General features: G+C 46.7%; 1 protein-coding gene across 2 annotated transcripts; it reads right to left on the reverse strand.

Moving 5' to 3' along the window:
* Positions 1–1134: 1134 nt before the first annotated feature.
* On the reverse strand, positions 1135–13373 carry srrm2 (serine/arginine repetitive matrix 2). Of its 2 annotated transcripts, XM_080550690.1 has the most exons (15): positions 13367–13373; positions 13220–13263; positions 12075–12329; positions 11835–11930; positions 9404–9589; positions 9178–9261; positions 8658–8723; positions 8439–8471; positions 8190–8303; positions 6872–7007; positions 4205–6303; positions 3183–3863; positions 2418–2504; positions 2106–2213; positions 1135–1795 (listed from the first exon to the last, which is right to left on the reverse strand). In XM_080550690.1, the coding sequence occupies exons 3-15, from the start codon at positions 12320–12322 to the stop codon at positions 1741–1743; spliced, it is 3993 nt and encodes a 1330-aa protein (XP_080406816.1). In that variant the 5' UTR covers positions 12323–12329; positions 13220–13263; positions 13367–13373; the 3' UTR covers positions 1135–1740. The 2 variants fall into 2 exon arrangements, with proteins under 2 accessions (XP_080406816.1, XP_080406817.1); XM_080550691.1 differs by lacking the exons at positions 13220–13263; positions 13367–13373 and adding an exon at positions 12618–12702.
* Positions 13374–20363: the final 6990 nt, after the last annotated feature.

The raw sequence follows: 20363 nt of genomic DNA on the forward strand, positions 1-20363 counted from the left end.
CTTTTGTTTACATTGTCCGATAGCCTGGGGACCGAAAGCTTGCAATAAACATCGTTTTTTGCACATATTTGAGTGTGCAGATGCTGCTTTCTTGCACTCTATTTGATACTCTTCAGCTGCAGCACCCCAGCTAAGTCTGATCACGGATGAGCGGTGGTATTTTCACTATACTGGGAATTAACATGTATTAACAATAATTAACATTAACATGGTGAAATGCATTCTTAGACCAGGCTAGTCGTCATGATTACAAATATGCCACTTGAAATGCATGAAATCCACGTTTATTTGTGTCTTACACACATGTTCACCTAGTATTTGACTGCTTGTAGCCCAATCACGAATGATCCCAGTATTGTAGCTTCAGGCGGACAGGTTGGGTTGTATTGTGCTTGCTGCAGCCCACGATATGTTATTGCTCATATATATTTATTTTAATCATGTTATTTTACCAACTGTTAAGACAACAATATAGTAAGCTAGTTACTTGAGATATACTTAAGATATTGGCCCCCCAAATCATTTTACAACGTGTTGTAATTATGTTACGATATTTCTGTCGAGTGTGTGAAGGTAAACGTAGGGTGCGTTCGTAAAATTGCTCTGAGAGCGCCGGAGCGCACACTGGGTGCAACATCATAAAGGGACCAGGTAATTTGATTGGACAAGAGGCATTCCATGAGTGCTGATCATATTTCCAGGGCGAATTTACGAACGCAGCTAGCGAATAGAAGACGCAAAAAATCGTCAGATCAGATATATAAACATTTTGGGAATATATGTGGTTACTTTCTCGCCTGAAAACATATTAAAACTTCATAAAATTACATGTTAACACTTTTTACATTACATATTTTAGCTAATGGAGGTTTAAAATGGAGGTTTAAATTCGCCGTTCCCGGCGAAATGCATTCTGGGAGGCATTCTGGGAGGAGGTATGCAGTATGCATAATGATCGGCTGGTTTTCGTATACTTAACCTACTTAATTATGAATTTAGTAGGTAGTATGCAGTATATACTCATTGAGTATGCTAGTATGCAGTATGCTAGTATACCATTCCGAACACAGCCCATATCAGAATACGGCGCACACTCATAATAAATCACTGCCATTACAAACGAAGGTAGAAGTACAACTGCTTTTTATTATCATTAATTATTTATTTTCACAAAGAGAAATAAACCAATAGTTGCAGTTTCTAATCACATACATGGAAACAGAACTTAATCCAGTCAGTGACAACCAAAAACACAGATGGGTCATATCTACATTTAGAACCACGTGTACAGAGGGAAGACAAAAAGTGTAGCAGGGCAATCAAGTTGGTTGGAATTCATTTAAGGGTGGCGTCAATACAGAGACGGGTGAGATGAACAGAGACAGGTAAAATGGACAGTGTTCAGAGATGCATAAAACAAGAATATTTGAATACCATTTCAACTCCCAGCCTGCATCCACAGATATCCCAGATGTCACTTTGCTAAATTGCCTGTCTGTCTTTCCTTACCAAACATGTCTACCATAAAGCATAGAATGAAATCTACATAAAACCCTTTTTGTTTTTAAAAAGCAGAAATATCAAGTCAGGGTTGGGGTTTCAAAGTCATCCTTTAAACGTTGTCTATGGTGCTATCCTCTTAGAGATCAGAATCAAACATTTTAATTCAGTTAATTCAGCTTTCTCATCCACTGATAGGTGTACGTCTCTGGCTGGTAGCCATCACATTTCAGTGGAAGCTCATTTTCTTCTTCTGTTGCTTGGCGACCGGCGTGGGGACTGCCTGCTGCCACCCCTAGATAGAAGAGAGAAGAGAGAAATCATCTTAAGTTCATTACATTGAAACCATTTAGCAGACGCTTTTGACCAAAGCGACATACAATTAGAGATTACAGGGACAGTCTCCCTGGAGTAATTTAGGGCTAAGTGCCTTACTCAAGAGCACACTAGTGGTGGTGTTGCCAGGTGGGATTTGAACTCATGACCTTCCGATCACAAGTCCAACTCACAATCCATTAGGCCGATACCCCCCCCCACAATGTTTGATTAAAAAAGGCTATAATTGCCCGGGGCTCATGAGCAAACCATTTTGGTTGGCTACTGACCTGCGAGTGGGCGGGGAATGTGCGGCTCTTCGTTGTCTTGGGGGAGAGTAGCTGAGAGAGCGAGAGTTCCTCAGCGAATCAGCTGGCACCCTGCGTGGTCTGGGCGGGCTGAAGGCCAAGAGCAGATGTGTCAGTCAATAATCAAGGGAATGTAGTCGTTAGAATATCTGCAAAAGCAAATATCTGAACGTTGCAGAAACATTACAATAAAGAAAGAATCCAAATTCATTCATTCACTCATTCCTGGTTAAGAAATCCCAAATGTGTTTTTTAAGAAGTCATGCATCAGGTGGTCCTATCATTTTTCTTTACCTCTTTTTCTTGTCTTCCTTCTCACTTTCAGAAGACGAGGATGATGAGGAGGAGGAAGAGCTACGGGTCGCTGTTGCCTTTGCATCTCTGGGAGAGAAGAGGAGAGGGAAAAACAAGATGGAAGAGATAAATAACAGGCAATAAAATGTCTATTGCCAGAAGCTCAAAGGTTGCGTGAAGCCCAATAATCTGTCCTCCACTCCTCACATCCTCTCTCTCCCTGCTTGCTTCTCAAAACTCCTCCATCTAAGGGGGAGGAACCGTAGATCTTCTCCTCCGATGCGTTTTCAGAAGCAAGCAAGGAAGGAAGGAACAAGCAAGAAAGGAAGGAACAAGGAAGGAAGGAACAAGCAAACAAGGAACAAGCAAACAAGGAACAAGCAAGCAAGGAAGGAACAAGCAAGCAAGGAAGGAACAAGCAAGGAACAAGCAAGCAAGGAACAAGCAAGCAAGGAACAAGGAAGGAACAAGCAAGGAACAAGCAAGCAAGGAACAAGGAAGCAAGGAACAAGCAAGGAAGGAACAAGCAAGCAAGGAAGGAACAAGCAAGGAAGGAACAAGCAAGGAAGGAACAAGCAAGGAAGGAACGAGCAAGGAAGGAACGAGCAAGGAAGGAACGAGCAAGGAAGGAACAAACAAGGAAGGAACAAACAAGGAAGGAACAAACAAGGAAGGAACAAACAAGGAAGGAACAAGGAAGGTAGGAACAAACAAGGTAGGAACAGCTTAAGCTTTAGCTCAAGCGTAACCCGGCTCCTCCCTTACCCTTTCCTCTGCTCCGCCTTGGAGTCTGAGCTGTCTGACGAAGACGAGGACGAAGACGAGGAGGAAGACGACGAGGAGGAACTGGAGCTACTCCTCTTGCCCTCCTTGGCTCCCTTCCCGTTCACTCCGTACTCGGTCGTGACTGGTTGGTCCGTGGATTGATCGGGGCCGCTTGGCGATTCGGCAGGAGTGGATTGGTTCCTCTGTGCGCCTCTTGGCGCCTCTCTAGACTCGGACTGGTGGACAGTCGGCAATGGGTGTCGAGTTTCTTTCGGGTGGGTTCTACCATCTGATTGGCTAGAAGCAACACCGGATTCCTTCTGGGGTGAGGGGGATGGTCGAGCCTTCCTCCCTCTGTCCTCTTTTTCTTTTTCTTTCCCCTGGTCTCTCTCTGGGTCCGTTTTCGTCCCTTTTTCAGCAGGGGTCCCTTTCTGGTCTTGCGCAGGTGAGGAGGAGGAGGAAGATGAAGAAGAGGACGAAGAGGAGGAAGAGGAGGAGGACGAGGACGAGGCGGAGCGACCGCGAGGCTCTTTTGGGGGCTGCTGTACCCTCTTCTCTTGCTCTTTTTCCCTTTCCCGCTCTTTCTCCCTCTCGTGGTTCTTGGCTCGCTCTCTTTCTCTCTCCCTGGAGAGAGAGCGGCTGCTTCTCCTCCGGCGAAGAGGAGAGGGGGAACGGCGGGACCTGATGGGAGGGAGGAGGAAAAATAAGTCAACAATTAAATTCTTTATTTACAAATCCATGATTCATGTCACACCTACTTAAAAACTAGAAAATGCTTATTGTAAGGTATGGTTGTGTTCCAGGCCGACTACACTACACTGTCACGTGGCCCAGCAGACCGCTAGGCTAGGTCGTACTGACGGTCGCTTGTGACGGCAGCGAAGGCGAGACCTCGACCACAACCGTTGACGCTTCTCAACTGCCTGAATCGGACTGACCGGTCTGGAAATGGAACCAACCGACCGACCTCGGGGTTGTTAGCGATCGACAAAAGGCTAACGCTATCGTCACCTGGCTCTTACCTGTAGACGGGGCTGCTGCGTCTCCGGGGGCTTCTCGACCGGCTCCCTGCCCCCCTTGCCCCACCCCTGTCTCTCAGGCGGTCGCGTTCTCTATCCCTCTCTCGTTCCCTCTGCCTCTCCCGGTTGCCACGCTCCCTCTCCCGGTGGTGGTCCGGCTCCCGGCTCCGGCTGCGTCGCGAGGGGGGGTTGTTGTTGTTACTGTGGCCGCGGGGCAGAGGGGAGCGGGACGAGGTCCCCCTGGCAGGGGGCCGCCTGGGGGGCAGGGGGTCCTGGTACTGTCGCGGAGGGGTGCGCCGCGGAGGGGTGCGCCGCTGGGGGGCGGCTGGGGGGGCAGGGGACGGGGAGCGGCGCTGCTGCTGGACGACGGCGGCGGGGGCTTTCGGGGAGGGCGGCACCCTTCTCCTCTCCTGCTGCGCCTGGGAGGGGCTGCTGGACTTCTCGGACCTCCTGGCGTGGCCCCCCCCCTCTTTTTCTTTCTCCCTCTCTCTTTCCGGGTCCGAGGGGGAGTACCGGTCGCTCCCTCTGGGGGGGGGCGGCGCCCTCCGAGGAGGAGGGGAGGAAGCGGGCGGGCTGGAGCTCTCCACCTCGGTGGGGCTGTAGCGCTCCTGGCCCCTCCCTCCTCGCTCCTTCTCACGGTCCGGCGAGGCAGAGCTCTCCGCGGGCGGTGGGCGGTGTCTCTGGACGGCAGCGGTGGGCGGACTTTGCCTCTCGGAGGGCGCGTACCGGTCTCCTCCTGCTCCTCGCTCCCTCTCCCTCGTGGTGGGAGGCTGCCTCCGTCCCTCGCCCTCCGAGGCGCTCTCCTTCTCCTTCCCCCCGCTGACCAGGTACCTCTGGAAGGCGGCACTGATGGCGGGAGGGGAGACGAGGGATGGGGGGGCTTCTCCTCCCTGCTTCGCCGCCGCTGGGCCACCGTTCCCTTTTCCCGCCGACGAGCCTTTCTTTTTCTTTTCGTCGTCCGAGGACGAGGAGGAAGAGGACGAAGAGGAGTCAGCGGACGAGGAGGAGGACGAAGAGCTGTCGCTGTCGCTCCCGCTACTGCTACTGCTGCTGCTGCCGCTGCTGCTGCTGCTCTCCTTCCCCCTCTTGGCTGGCTTCTCTCTCGCCTTCTCCTTCGCCTTCTTCTTCTCCTCCGCCTCCTTCTCTCGTTCCTTCACTGGTGGCCGCGGGGCTCTTCTGTTCTCCCGCCGCCTGTCGTCCTCGTCGTCCTCCTTCCTCCCTCTCTCCCCGGCTGCGGTTCTCTCTCTCTCCGCTCTCGTCTCCCGCTCGGAGCGGCGGTCTTCGGACGAATGGACGGAGGTGGGGGGAGGCGGCTGTCGGCCTTCTCGCCCTCTCCCTCCGTCCCGGTCTCGCTCCCGCTCCTTCTCTCGCACGCTCTCCTGTTTTCTCCGCTCCTCCGGCTTCTCGCCCTCTTTGTTCAACCCTCTCTCTCCCTCTTTCTCTCTCTCCTTCTCCTCCTGTTCCCTCTCCTCCCTCCTCCCGTCGCGCTCCCTCTCTTTCTGTCTTCCGTTGGTGAGAGTAGGGGGAGGAGGGGCGGGGGACGAGGAGGAGGAGCGTCGACCCCGTTCTCTGTCGCTTTTCCGACGAGGGGGGGATTCCTCCCTCTCCCTCCCTTTGGCCCTCTCTCTCCCCCTCTCTCTATCGGCAGGGGCTCTGGGGGACACCTCTCTATCCTTCTCTCGTTCTCTCTCTCCGCTCCTCCCCCTCCGGGTCGTTCTCTCTCTGTGTGGCGAGGGCGATGACGAGCGCTCCTGTCTCTGAGGCTTGTCCTTGTTCCTGTCCTTCTCGCGCTCCATCTCTCCTCTCCGTGGCCTCCTGGCGTCCTGCTGTTTAGGAGAGGGGGACGAGGAGTCGTGTCTGCTCCTCTGCAGGGTTCTCTCCTTCCCTCGCTCCTTCTCTCGCTCCCTCTCTCCGCTCCTGGCCTTTTCTTGCCGGGGCTGAGGAGAGGGGGACGAGGAGGCGGGTTGCTCCCTCAACGTCTTTGCTTTCTCCTGCTCCTGCTCCCTCTCTTTCTCCCTCTCCTTCTCTTTCTCTTTCTCCTTCGGCCGCTCCTTCTCTGGCCTCTGGTGGCGTCTCGGGGAGCTGGGCTGTCTGGGAGACTTCTGAGAGGGAGATGGAGGGGGAGATGGAGGAGGGGAAGAAAGGAGGGCCAGAGTGAGTGAGCAGGAGTGCTATATTCATTATTTATCTTATTTCTATAAACAGTATATGTATAACGGTTCAGATGGGAAGATATGCTTTTGAAAGCTTGTGTTATCGGCCCCCTATTTCCTTGCCAACTCTTCATATTGTAACTATGTGGTCAATGAGAGGAAAAGATGAGAAAGCAATGCTCGCAGTAACGTTTCTGTTCACTGTTTTCGTTCCCTCATCATTGTATTCAATGCCGAAACCGAAATGACCCCACAGATTCGTAGCAATCTGGGGCTTCCTCAAACTGCCATGTTCTCAACTCCGCTCGCCATGAACAAACATTTTACAGAACAAGTTACAGAAGCAACTGCGTTCCAGACAAACTCGACCTCCGACTTTCAATGGAACGCAGCATAGACCGGAAAAAACTGACAATTCACTAGTGCGTATTGACAATTCACTACCGTGGCTGGAGAACCGTACGGTTCAATATAAAACCCAGAACCGTTGCGCCCCTAGTGGGACCGGAGCTCTTACCTCTCTTCCCGCTGAGCGCTGTGGACTGTCCTGGTGACAGCGCCCTCTCCTGTCAGGGGACCGCCCCTTAGGGCCTTCCTCAGCTCTCCTGACTGGCTGGTTCTGCTGCCTCTCTCTCAGCGGGACAGGGGATTGGCTGTTCAATACAAAAAGCAAAGCAAGAGAGCATTCAGAATGTGGAATGATGGTCGGGGGTTGGTGTTTGTCCCATTAGTTAGTTAGGCCAATAAATGGGGGTGTGGGTGAAAGCTGTGACACTGCCTTTGATCAAATGTTTGGTTAGATGGATGCCCAAACCATAGCACCCCCTCTACCATGTTTTTCTCTCCAAACCCTCATCACTCTGCAAGCTTTGCAGTTTTTTTTTCTTAACTATGGTCTAAGGTTTTAACTTTTTCAGATTTTTCTGTCTCATAATGGCTTCCTTGACATCTTCTTGGTCCTCATGTTGACAGACACCAATAGCACTCCACTGGCAAATGCAACGCCTAGACTCAATGCTAGACATTGACAGCTCTCTTATGGCGGCACCATCAATGTGAGATAACACACCAGACTAACTAGAAACACCCGTCAAGCCAATTATCCAATACTTTTGGTGCACTGAAATAAGGGGTCACAATTTCAAAATGGTGAAACGAATCTGAAAAAAAAGAACACTGAATTTCCTTTCGCCCCACAGTAATTGTTTGATTTCAAATCCAAACTGTTGGGAGGATAGAGCTAAAAGAAGACAAAATTATTCTCCTTCACCAATACCAGGGCACTAGGTTTCTCTTGACTTTCAACTATTTTTTTTTTTTTTGTATTTGTTTTTCAGATTTTATCCCTTTTTCACCCAATTTGGTATCCAATTGAACCCAACCTAGCATCCAATTATCCCCTGCCTATTGCGTAGGATCCGCCGCACGACCCCGTGGCCGGCAGCCCCAGAGGAGATCGCCAGGCAGACTAGCTGACTGGCTCCTCGAGCCCAGCACCGTTATTCCGGCACCCCGGGGGCGCTGTTGCGCGACGGATCCTTGTCCGGAAATAGTCCTATACCGCCCTCTGGAGCGGCCGCTCAATATGCCGCTCCCTGTGTGCCTCGGCCATATACGGGTCTGGCGAGACCGGGATTCGATCCCAGTCCCCGGTGGGCAGCTTGCACTAGTGGCTAGTGCTTAGACCGCTACGCCACCGCGGGGCACGACTTCCAACTAATTTAACAAATTCCTTGACTGTCCTTGTGTGGGACGCATTCCTTAACTATGACATTTCAGACATTCCCAGACATGTGAGAACCCTGTAGGTTCAGGTAGGTCATGACCACATGTACCTCTGAACTGAGCTGGAGGATGCGCTCCTCTGTCGCCGAGCCTTGGCGCGGGACGGGGACTCATTCTCACTACGCTTCCGCTTCCTCTTGGACGCCTGCTTTTCATCGGCCGAACTATGAGGAGGAAGGATAAGTAGGATAGGTATGAACAAGGTTAGAACTGTGTGTGTGTGTGTGTTAACAGCCTGGAATCACAACATCATCTTTTCTTGACTTAAGATAAAAACTAAGTCATTTTGACAGACCCACCTCTCATTATCATCCTTTTCTTCTGACGCATCCCTAGGACAAAAGAAATAAGAAAAAGTTGCATTCATTTGCTTGAAAAATGCGAGGAGTCCAAGGTAGCAATGAAGAAGTACAGTACATGATTGTAATGCATAATCCTAACACATGGTACTCTGTGTACTCTCTCAGTTCAATGCTAATGGGAGTAATTAAAATAATGCTAAATGAAAGACAGAAGACCTTTTCTTTTTTTTCTTTTTTGTTTTCTTCTTCTCCCGTCGGGGAGAGGGGGAGGGGCTTTCTGAGCTGAAGAGAAAAATTACAATCAAACAACTGACATACATTCCACACCCACCCCAAACTGACATACATCCCCACACCCACCCGCAAACCGCAATTACACATTTACGCCATAACAGCCTCCCACGTACTATTTGTCAAATCAGAAAAGAAAATAGACAAGTGTATTCACAGTACTGGTCAATTACCATTAGGAGAGTGAAGATATTAGGAATACCAATGCAAGATCTGGTAGAGCCAGAGCTTGGTATGATAAGTTTGCTAACAATAATATGAACAGAGAAGAAAACAGTACAGGCAAGGCTAGGGTTACCACCTCCAAAATCAAAGTTTGAGGCTGTTACGAGACATTATTTAATTTATTTCTTTACATATTACCACTTAGGAGGGGATAATCCCTTCAAGTCTGTGTAAAATCTCCAGGTATCGGACTCCACATTCATCGTCCCTGTTCTCTCACCTGTCTCTGTTCTTGTTTTTCTTTTTTTTCTTCTGGCTCTGTTTTCGGGCCGGGGAGTCTGAGTCATCTGACCCTTCAACCAGCCTGAGAGAGGAGGACAAACAAGGAGGAACATTAACCACGGAAGGAACCAACATGGTCAGACACGACTGTAACGTTTAACCACCTCACGTCTCTCCCACCCCACCCTCTCCTTCCCTTCTCCATCCCCTCTCCACCCCCTCACGTGTATTTCTGCTGCTGTTGCTTCTCCCTCTCCAGCTTCTCCTGTTCCCTCTTCTCCTTCTCTCGCTCCTTGCGCTCGGGGTGGAAGGAGGAGCCATCCACATAGTCTTTAGAAATGCCGAAGGCGGCGCGCAGCCGGTCGTTCTTCTGCTGGTTGGCTGCGGCCAGGGCGTGGGTCTCTGTTGCCCTGAGGGGGAAAGAGAGAACTTCATAATTTCCATTGTTAAAATGGAACTCAATGATGAAGATTTACCAGCGGTTCTGCACCATCCCGTTCTATGGGAAGCCACCGGGTGCATTGAAAACATTTGATCAACTTTTAGGGCCTTTTTCACAAACAAGGCCTTAAGCCTAATCCTATACTAAAAAGCATCTTCAATGGAGATTTGACATTGAGGGTGAATCCCAATTCACCACTCCGGCTCCGTTTTCACCCCTAATCTCCGTTTTGCGCGTTCACGTGTAGCCGTAGTGGCGTCCCAATTCATTACTCATTTAGGGTTAGGGTTAGGGTTTTCCATGGCTCCGTTTGGAGAAAATCTTGACCCTTGTTCGATTCGGAGCCATGAGACTCCTTTCCGGCATGCATTGCGAAACATCTACAGAAATGTTCTTTTCGCTCTCGTAATACGGAAGCGAGCCTGAAATGTCATTTACTTTTTCTGGAATTACTTGTAATTAAAGACTTGAAAACATATGATAACCATCGTATTATCTTAGTTTAATGTCATTACAATGCATTATAGACCTTTTATTTATAACAAGCATAACCCAAAAATCGCTTTTATGTCGGTGCTGTGTCTAACGTGACAGTAACGCAACGCTGCATGACAGTCGAGCATTTCAGAGATGTACAATCATAAATCAATTATTACCTGTGGCGTTTGACAGCGGATGATGGTACACATATGTAAAGTTATCTATCAAACGTTCGTCTGACTTGTACATGATGCGCATTTTTGGCACCCGCAATCTAATCCGAGCAGTTGTTATTAGGTAATATTATTAATGGGTTGCATCATTCATTTAAATGCATTATAGACCTTTTCTTTATAACAAGCACAACAACAACAAAACGTTATTATGCCGATGTGCTGTGTGTCTAACGTTACAAGCTGATTTGTGCATGACAGCCGCGCATTGACATATTTCCATGTCTGATGTCTAATGTCTAATGTCTGATGTACTAATGTCATTTCAATGCATTATAGATCTTTTCTTTACACGCTTGGCGCACTAGTTGGGCCGCGAATACTGTAGAGATTTGTAAAGTGGGCCGTGAGTCCAAAAAGGTTGGGAACCGCTGCATTAGACTATCAAAGCAGGACACCGGAGATATCTGCGCGTTTGTCACAGGGCAAACACCTGTTCCTCTGCCCGGCGTCAGTCCAATGGAATCGTCAAGCACAGCATAAAAGTTATCTATCCACAGGCTGATATGTGCATGATAGGCGCAAATTCCCCCCCCCCCCCCCCCTTGGTGGTATATGACGCTATAGTCAGTCCCAATGGTCCAAAAGTCAAGCGCTTCGTAACACAGACGGGGTGAATTTTATGAATGAAAGTGAAAGTTCTGTCACAAAACGCCGTTACGTATCCTCACACATTTTTAAGTGGGTATACGGAAATCCTTGGCCTTTCCTAGTGGGTACACGGCATAGTCCTGCGTATCACCTAGACTACACCACTGGAGCACAGGTTTCATACAGGTTAGAGCTTATTCTGTCATGGTCTGATAATGAAGCATTGTTCTTTTTTATTTGATGACTTGTTTGATCGATTGATAGCGTTCAAGTTCATTCAAGTTGTGAATGAATCGCGAGCGTCAATGCTTTTCTACGATACTACGTGTAATGTCACTTGGACATAGAATAATAAGACACTTGAGTCTGGGTTCAACAAAGGTATAACCAGTTTACTTCGGTTCTCTCGACACCTGTCAGTCACCTTCTGGTATATCATGAACTCTCTCTTAGGCGCATGCGCTGTCCTGACTATGAATTAACCCATTCATTACACTACGGATGACGTATTAGTGAAGGGTTGTCCCATTTCCCCCGGGGAACCACTACGGCTATGGCTCCAAAACGAGTGACTCCAAAACGAGTGACTCCAAAACGAGCCGAAGTGGTAAAAAAGAGAATCGGGATTGGCCTGAAAGTGTGATTTAGTCTTAAGCCTCGTCTGTGAAACCAGACCATTGTGTCTTTCACATATGGTTTTCAAATATGAGTGTTGCCCAACATGGTCTGATACAAATTCAGAAATTCACGGTGCTGTTATAATAATAATAATAATAATAATAATAATAATAACTTTACTTAAGAGTACAAGAAGTGGAGTGAAGTGGTTGCATTGAGTGAGGATGTGAGTCTTGATCTAGTTCTCTCCCAGATTTCCACTGCAGAACGTGAAGTGTAACCTGTACTCACGCTGGCCTCTCTGTGGGCGCCGCCGGCGGCTCTTCCTTCTCCTGCAGCATCATTCTGAAGCTGTTCACCTTCTCTTCAATCTCCTCAGCAGAGTACCTGCTCACCAACACAAAACATCCACATCTACCGTCAGAAGACCCCCCCCACCCCCGAGTGTGCTTCAGAAGAAGGGGGCGCAAAGACGACACCTGTTCTCCCTCATTTTCCTGGTACCCCTCTCTCTCTCTCCTCCTCTCTTACCCCTGATCCTCCATCATGTCCTGCAGTTCGGCGCATTTGACCTCCAGCTGTCTCTTCCGCTGGTGCTCCAGGATCTCGGCGTTGGGCTGCCGGTTGAGCTGGCTCTCCAGCCGCTCGCGGTCCTTCTCGTCCCTCTCGCCGCCGCGCTCGTCCCGCGGCCGCTTGGCCCGCACACTGGACAGGTTGCGCTGCACATAGCCATTGGTCCCGCTGCCACGTGGGGTGGTCAAGCCAATGCCATTGTACATGGCTCCTCTAGAGAGACAGGACGGAAGGAGGATAGGCACTCGATTAATCAGGACTGGCCTTGTCTCAAACCGTGTACACTTGTCCACTACCCTGCGTTGACTTCAAAAGCATAGGATAGGTGGAACCAGATGTGAAAAGCTTGGATATGTACTTTGAATACAAAATAATTAACTGAGGCCCAAGAAAGTCTTTTGGACTTTGTCCTCGATGCTGCATAAACATACCCCATGCATTCAGACGAGCCGGCCAACATACACAGCACGTATAGAAACAAGGACAGTGTCGTAAGCCTACCTGTCCTATTGCCTCGTTCACGGTGTAGGCAGATACACACAAGAGGCATAGGCACCCCTGGCCTTCACAGACTTAGCTGGCTATGGAAACCGCAAGTAAAGAGGACAGTCAGCTTACGAGCAGGCCGAACGCTGCTACTTGGAAACAAAGTTGTGTAGCTCGTTACGGTTCGCCAGCTACGCGTCATATAACTAGCTAACCGCACAAATAACGGTTCAACTTCTAAATAATAAGCTCTGTCGACATTACAGAAGTGTCCTTCTGTGCATCCCCAAGACAAAGGTGATGGATATGATAACGCTGCTTCTGAGTAAACACGCGCGTCACACAAGACGAGCCCGGCCTTGCTGCTCACAGCGGCCCGGGAAGCTGCTAGTTAGCCTAGCCACTTTACCAGGAAACTGAAAACTTGCCAAAGGGTCTCATTCTAGACGGCTGACTAATATGTGTCTGCTGCCGCATGGTGGATATGAGAGCTAGTCGGCCCCAGATCTCATGGCCTGCTACGGCCTGCTAGGGTTCGGGTTAGCATGCTGCTACCAACAAGACTAGTAGTACACACTTACTAGATAGCTCCAGAGCTAACCTAGCTACTTACGTACCTCTGCTCTCCCCGCGACCGCAGACAACGACGGGAATCAAATGACTGAATGAACAACAATAAAAAAAATAACTGGAGATTACTTGGAAAATGAAGAGTATTTATTTTCTGGTAGTTAAACAAAAACGTAACGCACGCGATGTCTTACAGACAGGATGTCGTCACGTTGAAATGTCGTTGGGGAAAAAATCACGTGACTGTTTTTATTTGTTACAGAAGAGAGGCATTTCACCAAGAAATCGAAACATTTGTAAAATGTTAAATAAAACTAAGAATAACAAAAACGAAAAAGCAACATAAAAAGACAATTCACATGGGGGTTGTATAGACGCAGGGCTTGGATCGCATTTTTGGGATTGGATGTCAAGATTTTTCAAACTAGATAAAGAAGTTTCCGAAGAGGGCTGTGGAAAAGGTTAAAGATGTTTCAATAGATGAGGGTTAGGGTTAGGTTTGCTGGGTAGTTGAGAGAAAGTGAGGGTTAGGGTAGAGTTAGAGATGGTTTGGTTGGATGGTGGAATGTAAAAAAAAAAAAAAAAAAGACTACAAAAGCTAGGGGTAATTGTGGGGGTGAATAAAGTGTTGGATGGCTGAGTGGTTGAGAGTGGTAGGGTTAATTGGTTAACCGGATTAAGAGTTTTTGGAGTTACAAAAAGCTTTTTTTTATTTCAAAAGTTAAAATGTTCATGCCTAAAGGTGAATAAAAACACTTAGTAAAAAAAATCCTGACTGTTGTTGTCATAGTTCATGCATTAAAGGGTTAATTCACTAGCCGCATGAAGTGAGGGTTTAGTCTTCATGGTTTGGTCTTCGATTCTCGTACCAATCGTCCCCTGAACTTAGTGCAAAGCCAAGTGCTACCAGCACCAAACACAATGAGTCCTCTATAACCTCTATCCCAACTATTGATAGACTCTGTAGTGAGGGTTTTAAAACTATGGCCACTAAGTCAGTGAGCGAGGTACTTCACCAGTAGGTCTGAGCTGTCCATCTGTCTGCCCCTCCAGACCAGTCTGAGCCCCCTGGTTGTGGAACATGAGGCCTCAGAAATCATTGAGACATTTGTCTCTGATGTAAGGTTGCTTTCATGGTCAGTTGGGTCTGGTAAAAAGATCAAATCTTTCAGTCTCATTAAGTCTATAGGATAAGGTTAGAGGGTTTTATGCACACGTTATGGTTCAGGATCAGGTCCCACTTCAGGAAGAAGAGCCTCTGGTGTCAGATGAAGGTAATACTGCCTCATTTAGACCTTTTACTAGGTTCCTCCACCATGTCCACAGCCATTGTTGATGCTGTAAAAGGCCTTTTCCTGAGAGGCGGGTCTTCTAACACTGTTGGGCCCACAGACTCTGTCCTTCTGCTGGGCAGCTTTAGAGACCCAGAGGCCTCTGAGAGTGGGGTTAGTGTGTCTGAGATGGACATTTGGTCCATGGCACTAAGGTTATACAAGAGTCTGCAGCATCAGTTGAGAGCTATTTTCTGTATAAAAAGCCCAAAACCCAAGCAGCTACATTAGCAGAGGCCAAGAAAAGCTTGAGCCAGATCCTGGGTGTAGTTCAGGATGAAATTTCCAAGTCAGACCTGTTGAACAGGACAGTGGAGCTCCCTAGCTTATATAGCTTTGTGGGAACTCTGCTGGAGAAGGTTTACTGTGAAGACAGTGAACCTACAACCACATCCTCTATGTCCACATCCCCCTCGAAAACGTTGAAGTCAGAGAGGACATTGGAAGATATGTCTTTCACACTCCCTGGGACCCCGTCTCCATCTCGGCTGCAAAAAGTAAAAAGTTGTCCTATTGTGCATAGCTCAATGATTGTCATCATCATCATCATCATCATCATTATGATGATCAAACTGATATAGTGGAATGGTCATTGGCCGGTGCTAGGGACACCATGGCTGCCATTGTGGACACAGTATTTAATCCTGCAGAGCTGCAGCAGGCCTCTTCCCCATCATCTGCCCCTCTGGGTAGACTGGAGGAGCTCCTATCCCAAGGGAAGGCCCAGGCTTTTATCCCGTGACCTGGTTGACCAACTAAAGAGCCTGATGATTGAACAGAGAAACATCTCTCTGCACCATGTGGGAGCTGACAGAAGTCTCTCAGACTCTGTGGTGTTAAAGTACACACAGAGAGGAAGAGTTACAAGGGGGCTCTGTCCCTCTGAGCTAATCTAGGAGGAGTCAGTGAAGCGTCTATTGGTTTCTCTGGTCATCCCTCCCACGTCCTGGGGCTTGGATCAGAAAGCCTTCTCCTCCAGTGTCTCCCCGGGCTGCAGAACCTCCATGGACTCCCAGAGTAGCTCACAGACCTACAACCGGACTATGAATCTGTTCGCGAGGGCCGTGGTCCATCAAGTCCTGGACACGGTCTCTCTAGAGTCAGAGTCACCTGAGAAGTCAGGGAGGGTGACACCTCTGGTTGAGTTGATTGATGGCTTTCAGACTGTCACTTGTTCCCCCTGGCCCACACTCTCTGGTACCGGTGGGTGCCAGAGTAGCATGAAGGCTAGTAGCTCTTTAGTATCAGGGTCAGACACCAGCTGGGTCTGTGGGTGAGGCTGAGAAGGTCCAGGCTGAGCCCAAAGAAAAGAGAAGGTCCAGGTTCCTCAGATTTCTGCCTAAAATCAGCCAGTTTAAGGCCAGCTTCAAGGTAAACCAGATTTGACTATATAGTCTATATGTTACGGTATATTTGACTTTTCTTTGTAAAGATTATGACTGTTAAATGTTATCTGTCATCTGTACCGTATACACAATCTCCACTTATACACAATATAGGAGTTATGGTATCTTACCAATTCCATTAATTCCAGACAGGCCTATCATTGCCATGTTACTTTGTTTTGTAATACTTGTTTCTTTCACAGCGCTCCAAGAAGACCAGGGGCCTCATTTATAGAAAGTACTTTGGATAAAATTTGATCTTACCCGTGTTGTACATAGAAAACCACGTCAAAGTAGTGATTTATACAATTTCAACGTGAGTCGATTTGACCGTGGAAACGATCGTAGCTCTACGTCAGGTATTGACTTTACGTACGCACAATACCTACTGGTTATGCAGAGTTATTACAGGCATGTGAGCCACACTGCCTACTGTAATTCATGCGAAGTGAACGTGGCTCGTAATAAAATTAACGATGTTGTTATCAGCCGAGAAAATGAGTTTAATTCAAGATTAAAGGGAACTGATGTTTATGATTGTATTTCAGTATTCCTTTATATTCCTCCGGAGCTGGGATGGCCCCCCCTGAAATAAAAATGGTCAAAATCATCCCCCTTCTAAAACTGCCATCCCCCCTTTCCCTCCCTTATGTCATTTTATCAATGAACGTGGTATAACTGCTATTTCAACATTTAGTTTTGCGCATATTGAGTAAAATACTGTGGGCGAGGGGGCACGTACACATGCAATGCCATTTTTACCAAGTCACTGACACTGAAATCACTGACGTGGGGATGCTAAAATTGTCCTCATATGATAAAATCCACCATCCCCCCTGATTTTCTTTTACAACTTGAGTACTGGTTGTCATGATCAAACGTTACAAATGCAACTTACCGAGAAGCCACCCTTCTCTGCCCTCTCCCGCTCACTTGGCTTAATTCAGTCGCTATAATTGAGTCGCTATCACAGGGTGTACAAAGCTCATTCACCTGCGTTCAATTTCAATTTGGTATTTGGTATTTATAGACTTTAGTACGTACGCAATTTTAAACAAGTGCAGCCCGTTTTATAAATAATGCTTACGTCCATTTAGAAAAAAGTGCTTACGTGCAAGTCAAAGATGACGTTCAAGTACTTTTTTTTTTTAATAAATGAGGCCCCAGCAGGAGGGAGAGCCCAGCCTCAGAGGAGCACAGGAGCCCAAGGATGAACACTGCATACGTACAGTTAATCTCTCTAATGTTACTATATGTATATAGTTAATCTCTCTAATGTTACTATATGTATATAGTTAATCTCTCGTTCTCTCTGTGTGTCTCTAGCGGGCCTCTTCAGGAGGATGCTGTCAGCTGTCAGGGCTGTGTAACCCCTTCAAGACCTCCAGGAAGAGCCAGAAGCCCATCTAAACGATTCACTAAATGTCCTTGTGTTGCATTCAATCTATTGTTTTCCTTGTCTTTTCTTATTACCCCGTTGGATTAATCATGGACATTACCATTGACACCACTTGAATAGAACATACTCCTACATTTACAGCTGAAGACCACCAGAGGGTGCTACTGCTACATCATTCTGTGGGTCCATGCCTTGAGGGTGAAACAATAACCCCTTTCACACATACGAGCCTTCCCAGTATATTCCATGGAATTTACCTGGTAAGGTGTATGTGTGAACGCGATTTACAGGGAAATTGTCTCAGGCAATTAACCTGGTCAGTACCTTGTGTGATTCCATGTAAAGCCCCTTTCACACATAGTTCCCTGTAAATTGCATGGAATCCCGACCCGTGTCAGCCGGGCATTTTCACCGTTATGGAGCACTTACCATAGATCCATTCTGACCTGAAGCTGGGAAAGGACATGGTGCGTTATGTAGTCATGGGTCACCACTGAGCCAGTCCCCTCAAATAACCCAGATGCCATGGTCCACATAGACCATCAAGTCACCGGAGCACGGTCCCCAACCGCTACCATCTAAGAGGGTCTTTGATATTGGTCTGCTGGATGACCTTGTTCCCCACCTATTGATGCGGATGAGTCTGAATGATGGTAATGTTCATGCCAGAGGAAACTGAGACACTCTGTCCATCCATGTACCCATGTCAATGTGGACTTGCTGAGATTTTGACCAAGCTCACCGAAAAGCTGTGTGGTATACCTAACAGACCAGCAAAGCTGTGTGGTATACCTAACAGACTAGCAAAGCTGTGTGGCTGTGAGAAAGATCAGGTGTCATACAAGCGTTGTTTATTGTAAGCAACATACAGGTTAATCAGCACAACATGCATTCCATCCAGTTTCCCTCTGACTCCCACTTTCCCAGCCTCTTCTTATCTACCCTTCTCACCCCCCCCCCCCCCCCCCCCCCCCGTGGCCTTGGTACACAAAAGACAGGAACTTTGTCCTGCCAATTATTGTTAAGACATTGTAAGATTTCCCCCTACAATAGCTTTTTGTCATCCCCGAGGTGATGAAATTAGGGATTTCACTGCCATACAGACAAAAAAGGAAGCAAATTGTTTTTTTTTGGGTTCCAGCTTGATTAATTACCGCGTAAATAGATGTGGTTGGACTGATTTCCTTGCAGGATCTAATTCTTAAGACCTAGCACCTCATTAGACCGAATAGCTGAAATTTGGGATACAAATGTATATTTGGGATATAAATTGGATTGCTGGATTTTAGACTTTAAGGATTTTTAAGACCAGCGCGGGAACCCTGTATTTAGTTAGGTGGTCCGCGAGTTTTTTTTTATTGGGTAAGTGGTCCTTGGTCTGAAAAAGTTTGAGAAACACTGGTTTAAACCACCCATGGATATGGAGGATGACTCTCCAGCACCGCAACTGTCCCTGCTGGGAAGATCCTGGCAATACTGAGACCCCCATCGCCCTTCCCAGATGACAAGGAAGACTCCGCTAAGGAGAGGAGCAGCGGCTGGGTATGTTTTGAGGATGATGACAGTCCTTTTGGTCATTTAATTTTTAAAGTACGTTTTTATGTTGAAGATACACAGAGTAAAATATTCCACTAGGCGTAGTCATGAGTAAAAAAGACTCCTATTAGATCTTTTTGGACAGAAAACAATGCCAAACATTTGTGGATCTTTATAGGACTTCCTGAATGAACAGATAACTCTCCAACTCTGTTAATATTCAGTAATTGAGAAACAAAAAGTTAATAATAAAGCAGATAAAAAACATAATTGTAGATAAATTCACAAGTGTAAACTACCAAGGCTGCCACTAGGCATCATTGCAACCATGGAAATGTTGTTTACCGTTGTATGTAATAATGATAATGATAATAAAATGAAATACACCAACTAGATAAGCAGTCATTCCAAATGTCATGTCTGTTCCTCTGAACACTGTGGTGCAATGCATGTGATAACGGTTTACTCAATATGTCGATTTAATATATCTATTCAAATAAACCATGAATAAATATTATTTAGATTCATCATAATTTAATAATACAAATCAATCAAATGACAAAAAGGGCAGATACAATGTAAGATATGTTTACCACATACTTTAATGTAAGAGTTCCGGTTAAAATAATACAATTTAATGAAAAAGATTCCAGAAAGTCGTCACCATCAACTGCTACATAATTATACATATTCATCATTTTGATATAACACATTGCTCTAACATGATTGAATAAAGGTCTCTGTACATGCTGCTCAATGTTAGGCTATATTTACAAAATTGACAATAAAATGGATATCCCAATTACAGAAGCAAAAGATTTTACCCCAAAACTAATGCAACAGCAAACTGGCTAGTATCATCTGATTTTCCATTCGCACTCACACGGCATGCTCACAGTATAAACACTCACACACAATAAAATACATACCCACAGGCGGCACAGAGTACACTCATACCTCAAACATTTACACAATATTCAAACACAAGCCTATCTGAAAACAACAACAAAAGAAAACATTGTAACGTTGCAGCCTTTGACATGAATAACTGAATACCTTGATTGACATTTGGAGGATAAACATGACCAATGTTATTTTTTCTTACATTGAAAAGTCACTTATGCACACACACCCAAACACATAAACACATTCCTATATTGCACTTGATGCTCCATGTCATAAACGTGCACTTCTAGCACTAATGGATCCATACAAAATAAAACACATTTTACTCTGCTTGTGACAGCAGAAATAATTAGAAATTAATATTTTGTATATTTCTCATCAGCCCACCATTGATATGGGCCAAAAATATCATTACTTTGTGCATACAAGCCTCCCAGATATCTGTGTAGCAATCTCAGATTTACTTTCTGTCCATGATATATGAGGCTCAAAATAATCATATTTTGGGACGATATCAATATCGGGCTCAAAATAAACATGTAAAGTAAAATTCTGTCTTTAAATACACACGCTCTCACTCACCTAAAAACTAAAACAGCAGACTATGAGGTGTTGGTTTTTGCATCAAGGTCTA

This window comes from Nansenia antarctica (genome assembly GCF_963989245.1).
Source record: "Nansenia antarctica genome assembly, chromosome: 2".
NCBI classification, from domain to species: Eukaryota; Metazoa; Chordata; class Actinopteri; order Argentiniformes; family Microstomatidae; genus Nansenia; species Nansenia antarctica.

Bases quoted from the DNA above. Each gene is read 5' to 3' on its own strand.
- srrm2 (XM_080550690.1), bottom strand. From the start codon at position 12,322: ATGTACAATGGCATTGGCTTGACCACCCCACGTGGCAGCGGGACCAAT. The intron at 8,724-9,177 runs GTGAGAGAACAG...TTTTCTCTTCAG, and splicing joins AAAAACAAGAACAGAGACAG to CTCAGAAAGCCCCTCCCCCT. The intron at 2,505-3,182 runs GTAAGGGAGGAG...CTTCTCTCCCAG, and splicing joins AAGGCGGAGCAGAGGAAAGG to AGATGCAAAGGCAACAGCGA.